Here is a 15,182-nt window from a genome sequence, read left to right on the forward strand (position 1 = left end):
TAAGAGAACTGTCAGGCTTTAAAGATTGATATTAATTACTTACACCTTTTAGACTGTGATAAAAAAAATTATTATTCAGTAATAATAATTTTCTGAAATACTCTGTATACAAAATTGGGGCATAGAATACTAATTTGTTAACCTCACATTCTACTGCTTTAATAGCATCAGAAATTAAACTATGCATATTTATGTTTAATAAACATTTTTTATAAGTGAGAGTCTTTATCTGAATCTTTTTTTTGTCAAATGTATAAAGATATCTATCTAGCCAAGATTATGGAAAGTGGTATTTATCTCTAAGTTGAACATAAGCCCAAGGCAAAATGCCAAATACTCAGCATTCAGTGAGGGTAGAAAAATTTCTTCAGTTGAAATCAAACCCGGTAAAATATATGAATTTGATTTCAACTACTGCATCAAAATATAATTCTGTAGCCCTACAATGCTGTACTGCATAGGGCAATGCAGTCCAAGTCTAGGTGTTAAAGGTTCATATAACAAGTTATATTTTTAAATGGAAATTTTACTTCCATACATCACCACTTAATTACTGAAAGAAATACATTATACACAGTTCAGCATAAATCTGCTGAAGCATACAAATTTAGAGTTCAAATACTACACTGAAATATACCCCTTCGATCCTACAGCAGTGTGCTGCAGTCTTTTTTGTCATTGATCTGTAAGAGTTGCACTGTATGAATGAGTTATCAAAGAACTACCAAACTGTAATTCTCCTTCATGTTGTTCAGTTAGATACAGAAAGGAATGTGGTTAAAAGTAAGTGTCAGTCTTAACACACTGAAACATCTCTTGCTACATACTGTCTTGGATAATACTCTATATTTCCAATGATGATGACATCAGCATAAATTCAAATTACAGGGGAAGAGGTTTAAACTAGATTGGATGAAGTTTTCTTTTATCCAGTGAGTCATCAATTACTAGAACAATTTGCCTCCACAGGTAGTTGAGGCAAGCAGTTTGAAAAAATTCAAAGGTCAACTGGATAATTACCTTTCTGAGGAAGGAAGTGCATAATTTGTTATTTCTGACACACACACACACATGGGCATTATTCACTCATGTTCAAGATACTATACCTTGGAGGTTACAGCATTTTGCATGCCAGCAATTAACATAATATGCAAAATCGGTTAATCAAATAACTCACACACCAACATTTCACCATATATATGGAAACCAGTTATATTTCTTCTTGCCCATCTCGAAACTGTTGCTTCTGCAGTTTTTGATTGCAATTTCATTTCATAATTACTTAATACTGTCAATGACATCACTAGAATTCTGTCTTTCAATGTTTTTTTCACCTCCTTCCACTGATTAGAAATCTTGCCCATAGTTCTGCTGATGATAACACGCTACATTTGTCCTTTCAATTTGTGAAATGCTCCACCACTAATTCCTAAAATGCTGCTCCCCAGCTAATTCTCCAGTAGGACAAAGAAAACATAGGTACAGTCAGTTCTGCTACAATGCACATTTTTGCAATGCAAATTTGCTCCAACGCGACTGATATATTAGGGAACAATGCGAGTATAATGTGTTATTGCATTGGCTCATGAGCAATTCCATCTATGAGTAACACTAGGTGAACGCAAAACTCGGCACCAAATATTTCCAATTTACTATAGATGTATTGGTCGGAGACACAGTGTTGTCATTCGCTGTATTCACAAGATAACATGTGATACTGTAGGCCAACTCATGTTTTCAGGAGTTCACATTTTTTCTGTTCGAACAGAAATTTCGTGAGGTGTGATAGTGTGAGCAGAGGAGCACATTTCTGGAGGTCACTACCATAAAACAATGTGTTTCCCCTTCCATGACATCTTCAATCATATGAAAAACATAAATAAAATTTCAGAATCTTCTCTTTATTCCTATTTTTTAAGCTTCGTAAATTTGTCTCACTTGTGCAATTTGTGCATCTCACATTCGTCATTATTGACTGCTGATCTTTTCTACTGTTTTAAATTTTACAATTCAAAAAAAAAAAAAATGTCAGTAAACAGAAATATCAATCAAGCAAACTTCATATCTTGTCAAGATAAAGTGCTATATTTACTGTAATATTTATTTATTTATTTATTAGAAATTTAAGATGTTTAAACCTGTGTTAGCAATTTTATTGGGTTTCTAACTATTTTTTAGTGTTTTACTTACCAGGCTGAACATTGTTTTTTGAGTGCTCTTCCCCTATCCCTATCTGGAATTTAACGTGCAAAATACCATAATGCGGAAATTTTTAGGAACACATGTACTGCATTATAGCTGAACTGACCGTCTCACCAATCCTACTAAAACTTAGTGCTGATTAATTTTTCATGTGCACTGCTCTGATACTCATCTTCAATAACAATCAGATTTACAAATAAAGTCACATATCTTTAGCATCAGTACTAGTATTAACTAAAGAGTGCAAGGAAGCCATAGGCTTTTATAACTGTTAACTGTTTAAACCAGTGGTTTCCAAACTGGGATCCGTAGACCAGTTCCAGGGATCTGCGAAACGACCCTCTGGAACTGGTCAAATTATTCGCTCATGTATAGCAAATTGATGATAAGTAAACTTATTATTATATATTTATGTAAAAATAAGAATAAAGTTGAGTTGTTTTAAACATAAAACTTTAACTTTGAATTTTCTTTTCAGAAAATCCAGTGTTCATACATATACACACGTACACACACACAGAAACATATGCATATATAGAGGGTGTGTAAATTTTTTTTCATTTTTGAAGGGGTCTGTACATCTCAGTAGTTTGGGAACCATTGGTTAAAACTGTTAGCATCAACTACCTGTGGAGGAAACTTGTTACAGTAATCAATGACTCAATGGATAAAAGAAAACTTCCTCCAACCTAGTTTAAACCTCTTTTCTATAATTTGAATTCATAATCCCTATGTCTAGAATTTTTTATAACAGTGAAAATTCTACCTTTATTCATTTCATAACCCATCTCAAAGCCTTCTATACCTCAATCAGAACCCCACTGAGGTGCCTGGGTGCCAAGCTCTGTAGCCCAAATGATCTGTCTTTCCTTGTACAGTCACCCTTTTGCCAATCTCACCATGCAAGTTGCCCAACTTTGGACCTTTTCAAGAACCTCAATGTCCTTTTTCAGATGAGAGCTCCATATTTGGACACAGTATTCCAAATGCAGTCTTATAATTGTCTTATACAGTGGGATTATGACCTCCCTATCTCTATAGGATAATGTTCAATAAATCATCAATAGGACATCATGGGCTTTCCTGGCTGCCGGTTTACACTGCACAGAAAACTTCATATCTGTTCATATCATAATTCCCAAATCCCTTTCTTCCTCTACTGTTTTTAATTCAACCCCACCACGTGTATAATTTCTTTTGGGGTTGCTTTTTCCAAAGTGTTTTGTTTTTTTTGTTAGTTGTTGGTGCATCGGCTTCTGTGGCCATACTGCACCTCTCAAGGTTTTTGCATTTTCTACTCTGATCCAAGCCCGAGGCGGGATTCGAACCTGCGACCTTCAGGTTGCCAGGCAGGCACTTTACCCAACCAGCTAGTCCAGTCAGGGTTTCCCAAGTGTAAGATCTTGCATTTTGTTGCATTAAAACAACCATTTACACTTTTGTAACCATTCTTGCCACCTATTCATTTACATAATTGTTATTTTATATTGTACTTAATATGTAGTCTTATAGTTATAGTTACGCTGGTTATTTTTATTTTAATTTAGATAGAGAGTTTTGTGGATTACTACTTAATATATGTAAAACCGTTATTTCATTCGAATCTTGCAGCCATTGTTTTTGTATATAGTGGTAGGGAATTCAAATTTTTAATTGAGGTAACTAGGTAGCTCTAACATATAATTATATAGCATAATACGCTTCACTGTTTCTATTATATAGCATAGTATTGACATTTAATTAATTTAATTTATTGATCTTATTAATTTAAAAAGTCATGCCCCAAACTAGAGCAGCAAAGCAATGGGCACAAAGTGGCAGGAGTGCTGTGACTCGGGGGAGAACTGAGGGGGGCGATTCTCAAACGCATCACAGCCTAAAAAAATGTGCAACTTGTGAAATGTTTGCCGAACTCTCTGGAACGGAACATGATATTGCCATGGGGGATGTCTTTGTGTGTGCACGATGTAAGGAGTGTAAGGAAATCAGGCGACAACTCAGCGTTGTTATGGGCCTATATGAAAGCTTGAAGGACAGGGCCGATGCCCTCGAAGGATCTAAATTGAGGAGCCCATCAAGCTCTCGGCTGCCCACATCAACGCCAGAGATTGCACTTGGTCATCACGTAACACAGCGGCAACCCCCAAGGCAGAATGCACTGGTCCCACAGGAACTAGTAGTTGTTGGTGACTCTATTGTCAGGGAAATGGGGAACATGCTTTGTAAAAAGGATAGGTGGAACAGGACCAGGGTATGTCTGCCAGGGGCAAAGGTTGATGACATTGTAGAGCGGATATCATCTTTTAAGGGCACAAAAGGTGATATAGTTGTACACGTTGGCACTAATGATATTAAGAGTAGGAGACCAGCAGAATTACTTAACAAGTACAGGTCACTGTCGAAAAAAAGCCGGGAATTAGGGTTGAATTTGAAAGTGTCTGCAATTCTGCCCAGACACAATAGAAGGGAGTATATGAGGAGAGCCTTGTTGATCAATTTGGCCCTGGAAAGATGTGCAAGGCTCAAGGGATAGAATTTTTTTCAGCCTGGTCTGTACTTGTTAACAGGAGAGACTGTTTCTACAGGGATGGGATACACTTAAATAGAAAGGGTGCAAGAATATTTGCTGATGCTATCAAGGCAGTGTTAGGCGGGTCGGAAAACTGCAAGCTTGGGGGGGGGATACAAGGACTAATAGTTTAACAGTAGCCGCAAGCAGAGGTGAAGACGATTCTTGCACAACTTCTATTAGAATAAGTAGCGAATGGGAGCGAGGGGTGTTGGGGGTTTCAGGGACGGATGGCAGTCATCGTGAAATAGGTGGATATATGGGATGTGTTGGGTAACTAGGAATAGGAGCATGTATACCAATGCTAGAAGTACAGTAAATAAATTTGATGAATTTGAAGTGTTGGTCAAGATGTCAAAGGCAGAATAGTTGGGATAGCAGAGACATGGTGTCACACAGATATAAGGAATGCAGAACTGGAATTTGGGGAGTACAATGTGTACAGAAAGGATAGACAGGATAGAAAGGGAGGAGGTGTTATGCTGTTAATTAAGAAAAACATAAAATCAAAAGAAGTGCACCTAGTTGATATAGATGAACAGTGCACTGCTGAGTCAGTTTGGTGTGACATAAGCACTGCGAAAACAAAAATAAGAGTACAAGTTTGTTATAGGCCTAATGACACGAATGAGTACAATGAACAATTGTACAGAAAATAGAGTGGGCTAGTAAATCAGAATGTCTTATAATGGGGGATTTTAACTTCCCAGATACTGACTGGAACTTGTGGGTTGGTCACTCAACTCACTCACTAGTCAGACAAAAGTGGATTTATTGGATGATTTTTTTCTGCAGCAGGATGTTCGAGAGGCAACCAGAGAGAGTAATACTCTTGATCTGGTTATCAGCAGTGATTATTCATGTATTAAGAATTTCCAGATAAAGGAACCACTAGGTGGCAGTGATCACAGTGTACTGATATCGAATTTACTTAAAGATTTAATTACAATCAGAGGTAAAGGAAAGGGTTTTTGCTTCCATAAAGGTGAGTACAGTGGTCTCAGAAAATTTTTAAATTCTGTACAGTGGGATCAACTGATGTTGTTACCAACAGTAAATTCTAAGTGGGAAGCATTCAAGGAATTAATCGTGAATGCTACTAAAAGTTTCATACCTATTAAGAAATATTGTTCAAGGTTTAGGCCTAAATGGTTGTCAAATGAACTAATGAGACTCGTAACTGAGAAGAAAAATGCATGGGATGCATATAAATTATCAAGCGACTCAGAAGCCTATGGCAGATATAAGCTAGTCTGTAATCAGGTCACAAAGGAGGTTAGGCAGGCGAAGGCAGATTACGAGAAATCCTTGGCAAAATATGCTAAGAAAAACAGAAAGGATATCTTTACTTATATAAACTCTAAAAGGAAGGGGATGAATCTGATTGGTCCACTTGACACTGATGGTTCAACTGTTGATGATTCTACTCAGATAGCAAACAAACTGAATGAGTGTTTTGCATCTACATTCACACATGAGGAATTATTAAGGTTTGAAAATGGCAGAAGGTTATCAAATTGTAGCAGGATACTTAATGATTTTGTAATAACTGACAGCAAAGTGGAGGAGAAATTGTTGAAGTTAAACATAAGAAAAGCACATGGGGTGGATGGATCTATCCAGTTATATTAAAGGAAGCGACAAAGCAGCTAAGCAAACCCTTAGCCATAATTATGAGAGCATCCTTGGACTCAGTCAGGGGTGGTTCCCACTGACTGGAGATGTGCAAATGTATCCCCAATTCATAAAGGGGGATCGAAGGGTGACACGAGTAATTACAGACCAGTTAGTTTAACTTCTGTTCCGGGTAAAATAATGGAGTCACTGGTTAAAGATGCACTGCAGGATCATCTAGACAAGACTGCAGCAATAATTCAGACACAGCATGGGTTTGTTAAGGGAAAGTCTTATCTGACAAATTTGATAGGATATTATGATGTGGTTACAAAGGAACTGGATGCAAAAAATAATTTTGATATCATATATTGGATTTCAGGAAAGCTTTTGACACTGTTGCACATGGAAGACTATTGAACAAACTGGAGCAGAATGGTATTAAGGGTAAGTTGCTACAATGGATAAAAGGATGGTTAAGTGGGAGAAGACTTATTTGATTACCACCCTCTCCAAGTGGGAGAGGGTGGTAATCAATGGGTGCTGCTCTTCGTGGACTAATGTTATTAGCGGAGTCCCACACGGTTCGGTGTTGGGTCCACTGTTGTTTTGTGTATTTATCAATGATATTGATGAAGGTATATCAGGCTTAATGTCGAAGTTTGCAGATGATACAAAGGTTGGCAGGGTTGTTAATGACAGTAATGGCAGTGTGCTACTGCAACAGGATCTAGATAATTTGGGCAGATGGGCTAAGAAGTGGCAACTGAAGTTTAAACTTGACAAATGCAAAGTATTGCATATAGGTAGAAGTAACCCCAGAGAAACGTACCAACTGTGTGGTACTACACTTAAAGTGGTAGAAAATGAAAAAGACCTGGGAGTAATTGTGCAGTCAGATATGAAGTTTTCTTAGCAATGCAGACAGGCTGCCAGGGCAGGTCATGGGGTTCTGTCAATGATATATAGGAATTTTGCTAGCAGGGAAAAGGAGGTGACTATCCCTCTGTATAAGGCAATGGTCAGGCCACGCCTTGAGTACTGCGTACAGGTCTGGAGGCCTCATTTTAGGAAGGATGTAGATTTGCTTGAGCGTGTACAGAGAAGGGCAATAAGATTGGGGAGGGGGATGAAGGGATCCTCTTACCAAGGGAGGCTTAAGTTCTGCAAATTGCAGTGGCTGGAGACTAGGCACCTGCACGGTGATCTGATTGAGATGTATAAAGCCTTGAATGGGTTGAGCGAGCACGCTGAATTCTGATGGGATCCTTCCACTTGTTCAGATTATGAACCTAAGGGGGCATAAATTCAAATTAAGAAAGGACAGATGTAGAAGAGATGTGCGGAAATTTGCCTTTAGCCAGCGGGTGGTTAATTGCTGGAACACGCTTTCATCTGTCGTTGTGGAAGTTGATAGGTTGAATAAATTTAAGGAAGAACTGGAGAGGCATTTGGAAGGAATGGTGTGATTTCTTTTTTTTCCCCTTTTTTTTGGCTGATGCTGCATAAGCTCATACACTTGCTTTCTTGCATCACATGCCACTACTACTACTACTATTCGAATCATCCTGAAGGAGCACTGCTTGGTGCTCATCATTAACTATTCTACCAATCTTTACATCGTCTGCAAATTTTGACATCACTCCAACAGTGGTCCAAGAAACAATCCTTGGGACACCCTGCTCCTGATGTTACTGAAGAATATCCATCAATCACAACCCTCTGCTTTCTGACCTGCAGCTATCCAGCAATCCACCTTAGAATCTTTCCAGTAGTCCCAGCATGTTCCAGCTTATACAGTAACCTCTCATTTGGGATTGAGTAAAATGCTTTGCAAAATAAACTATGTCAAAATTGTTCCCCTTTATCCAGCTCATGAGTAATTGTGTCAAAATAGCTTACTGGTTAGTTAAACACAATCCCTTAACTAAACCATGTTGCAAGGATACCTTTACTGGGGATAACTCCAACTTCTAACCACTTTTGGAATAAGCATATTATAAATATTGCATCCTGTGCATTGAAAAAGCTTTTATTTTCACCTTCAGCATTATTTTTCTTTTAAACAGCCACTGAATCTGTACAAATCTCAGATCTGCTCTACAATGGAATATTGTTCCCACACCTGTTTAGGTATCCCCAAAACTTCTCTCAAGCTCCTGGATTCTATCCAAAAGTGGGCAGTAAGGTTAATTAATGATCCATCTCTTATAAACTCTTTCCACTCTCTGTTACACAGACAATCGGCTTCTGTAACATCTTTTCTACAGATTTTTCCATGGGCACTTTTCTTCTGAATTGGCATCTGTAATTCCACCTCTGTCTTCTAAATCAGCCCAAACACATGCCCCAACTGCTCAATATCCATTTGTTGTTCAAATTGAAACTCACAGAGTTAATTTTACCTATTCTTCATTTATCCTCTCTACTTAAACTCTTTGGAACAGCCTTCCTCCGTATTCCATGCAAAGCACAATCTACAGAAATTAAAGTCCGAAGTCAACTAATACCTTCAGTGGTACAAAAGTAATATATGTTCCTACACCTTTTTTATGGTGTTTAGCATCACCATAAAAAAATAATTTATATATCCATCTCCATCTCAAAACTAGCATCTGCAGTTTCACTCAAAGTTTTATTTTATAATTATTTAATACTCTTAATGACACTCTACACTTCTATTCAGCTTTAGACTAAACAAGATCATATGGCTGTTTTGCAATTACTACTGAAATCTTCCCTTCAGCTGGCAGTTAGCAATTTGCATAGCTAGGGTAAGCAAATTATAGCAGTTTTTCCTCCAGGAAAGTTTTAAACTACATATGCTCTTCTGTCCCTGGAAGGTATACGAAGATATATATATATATATATGTATATTATAATTAATATACTCTTTTTTACTTTCTGTTTTTACTCTTTAATACAATATTTTATATATTATATTATTATATATATATATATATATATATATATATATAGACAAAAAAGGTAAAGGTAAATCAGTATATTTGTGTATATGGTAGGAGAGTTGAGCCATCAGGTGTAATAACCATGGAAGAATAGGGAGAACATGTAATTAAAAAATCAATTTTCCTGAAATAAAAATAAAATGCAATTAATAAGGGCATAATTATTGTAAGAACCTAAAGCTGTGTGTCCTAAGACTTTAACTACTTCTCCTTATTCTTCCATGGTTATAACACCTGATAGCTCAACTTCCCTACCATATACACAAATATACTGATTTTTACCTTTTTTGTCTATTATTCATTATGGTTGGGAATCCTTTCTGCATTTACCGTAGTAGCCAGATCCATAACCCTGTCTCATATACATTTTATAAATTTTGCATTAACTCTTATAGCTCATTCCTGTTTGATAAGACTTTCGTAATTTCATTGCATCTTTATCATTTTATATATATATATATATTTTAGAACTTTTTTTTTTTTTTTTTTGGTAGTTGTTGGCGTATCGGCTTCTGTGGCCATAATGCACCTCCCAAGGTTTATGCAGGACTTTGATCCAAGCCCGAGGCGGGATTTGAACCCATGACCTTTGGGTTGCCAGAGAGGCACTTTACCCGCCCGGCTAGCCCGGTCGGCATATTAGAACTCAGATAAGAAATTTTCCCCTGTACTAGGTTTGGTTTCTTAAGTCCCAATTTCACCTCTATATATTGTAATGTATTATTTTCCCAAGTAAGAAGTTTCCCGGGTAAAAAAGTTTTCACACATAAAAAGTTCGTAATAAAGAATACACAGTCTATTATTATAATGACATTTTCCCACTTAATACATTTTTTAAATAAAGAAATTCTTTATTTTTAATATTAAAAAATATTAAACAATATAAACAATTGGGAATCGAACAAGTTATTGCCAAGCATCATTTTAGTTCATAGTAAACCACCAAAGTAGGTAAAATGGCATTTTTTTTTACATCTCATATTGTGAATGCTTTCACGAGTTTCCCTGATATTGCACTACTTCCAATAAGCAATGCTTCACCACTGAGAAGACTAATATTACTTATTTTTGGCAGATACCCAGGGGTGGTTTCTGCCGAGAATCCACAGAGGCAAAGTATTGCATATTCGAGAATCCAGTGTCAAAGCATTGCTTATTCTAGGTAGTTCAATATCAGGGCAACTTGTTGTGAAGGCATTCACAATATGAGATATCAAAAAAATGATGCCACCTACTTTAGTGATTTACAACGAACTAAAATTATGCTATGCGCTAACTTGTTCAATTAGTGAATTTTCCGTAGTTTGATGCGTTCAGTGTAAAAATTTGGATATAACGGAAGTGACATATTGCAACTGTTTTCATCTATATCCATAATTGGACAGCTTCAACCACATGAAGCACAGTGAAACATTTGCTATTAAGTTCTGATTTTTCTGAACAGTTCTAAATTACTTAGTGGATTGTTCTCTGTCTTATTGTAATTGTGACTTTTTTAAGGTATGTTGAAACTCCAAAGGAGCTCATTCTTCCAACTTGGTAATGAGTTTAATGAACAGAATGTTAAGCAATTAGAAATCCTCAGTTTTAAAATGTTTTGCACAGATAGAATAAAATATTTATAAATTCTGAAATAGTACTTGAAATCAACTTTAACTTATGTATGTGTACCTTTTCATTTTCATTTGTGTAGTTAATATTTCATACTCTTAGGTCATTTTCTCTTCTAAGAAATATTCCCGCATAAGAAGTTCTAAACCTCCAGTCCACTGGAAAACTTCTTATCCAAGTTGTACTGTATGTATGTATATATATTATTTATTTATTATTTTTTTAAATATATTTTTGTATACTTCCAGTTATTTTCCCATGTCTGATGAATAATTAAGATTTCCCATAACTATGAATAATTGAGAGCCCACTTTTATTTTCTTTTTTTTTTTTTTTTTTAACAGCAGACTTCAATTTTTATTGCAGTATAGTGGAAACTTAACTCAATTTACACTATACTGCATTGAGACTGAAAGAAATTATGAAGCAAAAATACACTGGCACTCGTTTAGATTACTGTCCCCTCTGCAGCTAGTGTTTTCAAAAGCTGCTGTATTTGTGAAATAAAATGCAAAAGGATTGGATTTCACAAATCCAACGACAGCCACAGAGGAAACAAGGATAATTTCAGAAAGTTTTCATGTACTTCCAAATGCTTTTAAAAATAATTTTTTCGATCTGAATATGGAGTAATGTAAATTGAGTAAATTTTATTTTAAACTTCCAAAAACTTTATTCAGTTGAATGGTTTTAAATACTAGATTATTTGTGGGACTAAACCGTGGCTACCTTTGTAGTTAATGCAAAATTTAAAATGGGATGTTTGTATTAGTTGTGAGATGAAAAAATAAAAAAAAATATTCAAGCAATATCCTACACATTCACTTGAGACTGGATCATTCAAAATCATTTGAAAAGATCTTTATCAGTCCCTTGTGTCATTCTTTCATGGAAATAAGAAAATGAGGGGCAGATGAATATAAATGAGACAATTAAAAAAATGGTATTATAAAATAACATTAAATTTTGGAGTATAAAATCTCCTAAATGATAATTACCATGCATATTACTGACATGTTTATTGTAACATTTACATACCTTATTTTCAGTGCTGTTCCCTAATACTGCTGTTTCCAAAGAACTACTAGAGACACATATTAATATTCCCCTGGTGAGAAAAAACTTGAAGATGAAGCATCATACTATGCAATTATATTATTATATACAATTTAGTCAAAATTTCAGTATTTTCTAAAGTTTATATAGATAAACAGGATATAATAATGATTGCAAAATCAATAATAGTTTGTTGCCCTTCTACTGCTTTTCCACTGTTTGGATATTTCATATTTACAAAGTGGAGGATGACATATCACTTTCTGATATACATATACACAGGGTGTTCGCAACACACTGGCAAACTTCAAGAGCACATCCAGCTGTGATTTGGTTTTAAAAATGTGCTATAAATCATAGGTCAACTTGATACTGTCGTTAAATGCTAGTGTAACACAGTAACAATGAACACAGAATAAATCTAAATTCACCTTCAGTTTATTATTATCATCTTAGAAGTTTACATGCACCTAAATTTTCAGAATGACCAACTGGTAACTGCATGCATACCAGTTCATTTCTGGGGAAAACAGGAGCTTCATTTATAGCTTCTTTTTCTCTATCTTTCCACTCTGGTATACTCTCTACACTGCATGCAACTACAGAGGAAGGAAAGTAATAGGCTTGATTAAGGCAATCAACCCAGCCATACCACGAGTCCACTTCAAAAGATTCATCTTTCTTGATAATTTTAATTCAAGAATTCCTATGCCAAAATAGGTGCACCATCATGCATCCACATTTGCCCTCATGTGACAAGATGCACACCCTATACATTTTACAGAAAAGTTCTGTAATATGCCACATTATATTGAGGGACTAAATGTCCCTCAATATGATGTGGTTCAATTAAGAAGTTGTTAGTATAATACTCCATACATGTTCATTAAAATCAGTAGTTAAATTTTCATTTTGCTATCTTGTGTGATTTTCTTGCATCCAAAAGTGAAACTTCTTTTTGTTAGTACCATTGTGGATAAAGTGAGCATCATCCATGAACAGAATATTGAGCAGAATTTGTAGCTGTGCTTGCAGGAATTCACAAAGTTGTAAATGGATGGCATCACCTCTGAGCAAGGGATGTGCTCTTTAGAGGTAATTTATATGAAACTCATTAGAGTACAAAATCTCTCCATACTTGTGCAAGTTCAATATCAGTCTGATACTGAAATTCTGAATATGCTGGTACATAGACTTTGCTGCACTCTAACTAGAATATCATTTTTTCCTAATTTCACTGCTCATATTCTGCATTTGCTCACAGGAAAGAACCCGGAGGTGAGAGGGAGCATGTTTTCTGCATGGAAAGTAAAAATTTAATGTTAAAATAACTACCGACTCAACTGAGCGTACAATAACTTTTTATAACTTCAATTGGTCTACATTTCTTCACATTTTTCTAAAATTCTTTATCAAAATTTATTGCAAGCATGGTTAAGCAGTTAATTCACTTAAACTTTTTCATTACTTTTCATACAGAGAACTGTTTTAATTCATACTATAATACTTGAGCATTTCATATGCCCTTCAACACATATATCAGAAAGAAAATTATGTATAAAAAGTAGTGCATTCCACTTTTCTGTGGAAAAGTGGAAAGCACTATTAAATTAAATTACATTAAATTCTGAACATTAAACTTCACAGGTCTTTCAATATTTGAAAGATTCCTTCATTAACTTGCTAGCAGCTGTGTAAAATCAAAAATTTTCTATTTCAAGGATCATTTTAAAATGATCCTTGAATTAGATTTAAATTCTGTTGAAAAAGAATTAAATCTTTTTCAACAGAAAAACTATGGAAAAAAATTACTATGAAAATAATAGCAAACCTGAGTGCACTTGTTGAGTACATAATAGTGAAAAAAGGGGTCTCAAAATGACATTAAACTTTGCAGGTCTTTCAATATTTGAAAGATTCCTTCATTAACTTGCTAGCAGCTGCGTAAAATCAAAAATTTGCTATTTCAAGGATCATTTTAAATCTTTTTCAACAGAAAAACTATGGAAAAAAATTACCATGAAAAGAATAGCAAACCTGAGTGCACTTGTTGAGTACATAATAGCAAAAAAGGGGGGTCTCAAAATGACTTCCTCATGAAAAAAAAAAAAAAAAAACAGGTTAAGCATAAATGACCAACTTATCATTATTTAAGTTATTTAAGAAGAATTTGTCATTCTTAGATTGGTAATAATTCTCATATGTAAATTCTAATTTGGTTAGGTTAGTAACTAAACATATCATGCTTTCATTTCAAGGGGGTGCCAGCATCATGCATTTGACCGTTTAATGTGACCATCCTATGCAAAAAGCTGGTAACCATCACCACAATTACTGCTATGTATATAATCTTATGTTTGAGAATAAAAATTTGCCTAAAAACTAAAAAAGTATTTTCAATCTTATTACATTATTATACTGAATCAGTGACACAGTCTTACCATTCAAGCTGATGAAGCATCCAGTAATGTGGCTTCTGTTGAAATCCTCCTCCAAAACAGATATCATTATAATTGGTAAAAATAACATTTGCACCTTTCTGTAAATAAAATATAAAAATAAAGAAATAAATATAAAAAATTAGAAATTAATTTGACAAGTAAATTTTTGATGCTTTACAAAAAAAAAAAACCACTAAATTAAAAAATCTTCTTCACAGAATAAATTTTTATTTGTTATGTGATAAAAGTTAATAACAAGTTATCATATCAATGACTAACATGGATAGTTGAAAGGCATGGTCTCTAAAATACACATATAAAATCAACGAAAAGAACACCTCAATACAATGCAAGTGTAATTTAATGGTTATAAAATTTAGAATATTTATAATTCATCCAATTGTTCAGGATAAGCTCTGTGAGTCCTCTTTAGTGATATATCAATATAAAATATAAGTTAATTAATATACTCAGTGAATTACATTTCAGGTGCATTCAATTTTTTTCTTGAATTAATTTTTTTCTTCTTTTTCTGTAATTAACAGAAGTGAAAATAAATACAGTTATGTCCTTATCAGTTAGTTACTAAGATTATAACTTTATCTGTATCTTCCTTGCTGTTCCAACCAAGGGTTGGATCAGGTGAATCAAATCCATCTTTTTCCATCTATATTATTATTATAATGTGTAATATTAGTTATAAAACACTTAATATAGTTT

At 34.7% G+C, this 15,182-nt stretch overlaps 1 protein-coding gene across 1 annotated transcript in view; it reads right to left on the bottom strand.

The window, feature by feature from the left end:
* Positions 1-15,182, bottom strand: part of LOC150087884 (uncharacterized) — a 295,573-nt gene that overhangs the window by 229,148 nt on the left and 51,243 nt on the right. The window contains exons 10-11 of the mRNA XM_090369951.1: positions 14,463-14,560; positions 12,004-12,073 (exon numbers count right to left, since the gene is read on the bottom strand). Coding sequence (XP_090226077.1) covers positions 12,004-12,073; positions 14,463-14,560 — 168 coding nt within the window. The remainder of the gene's footprint in view (positions 1-12,003; positions 12,074-14,462; positions 14,561-15,182) is intronic.

This window comes from Mastigoproctus giganteus, chromosome 3 (genome assembly GCF_048544385.1).
Source record: "Mastigoproctus giganteus isolate SK-2022 chromosome 3, ASM4854438v1, whole genome shotgun sequence".
NCBI classification, from domain to species: Eukaryota; Metazoa; Arthropoda; class Arachnida; order Uropygi; family Thelyphonidae; genus Mastigoproctus; species Mastigoproctus giganteus.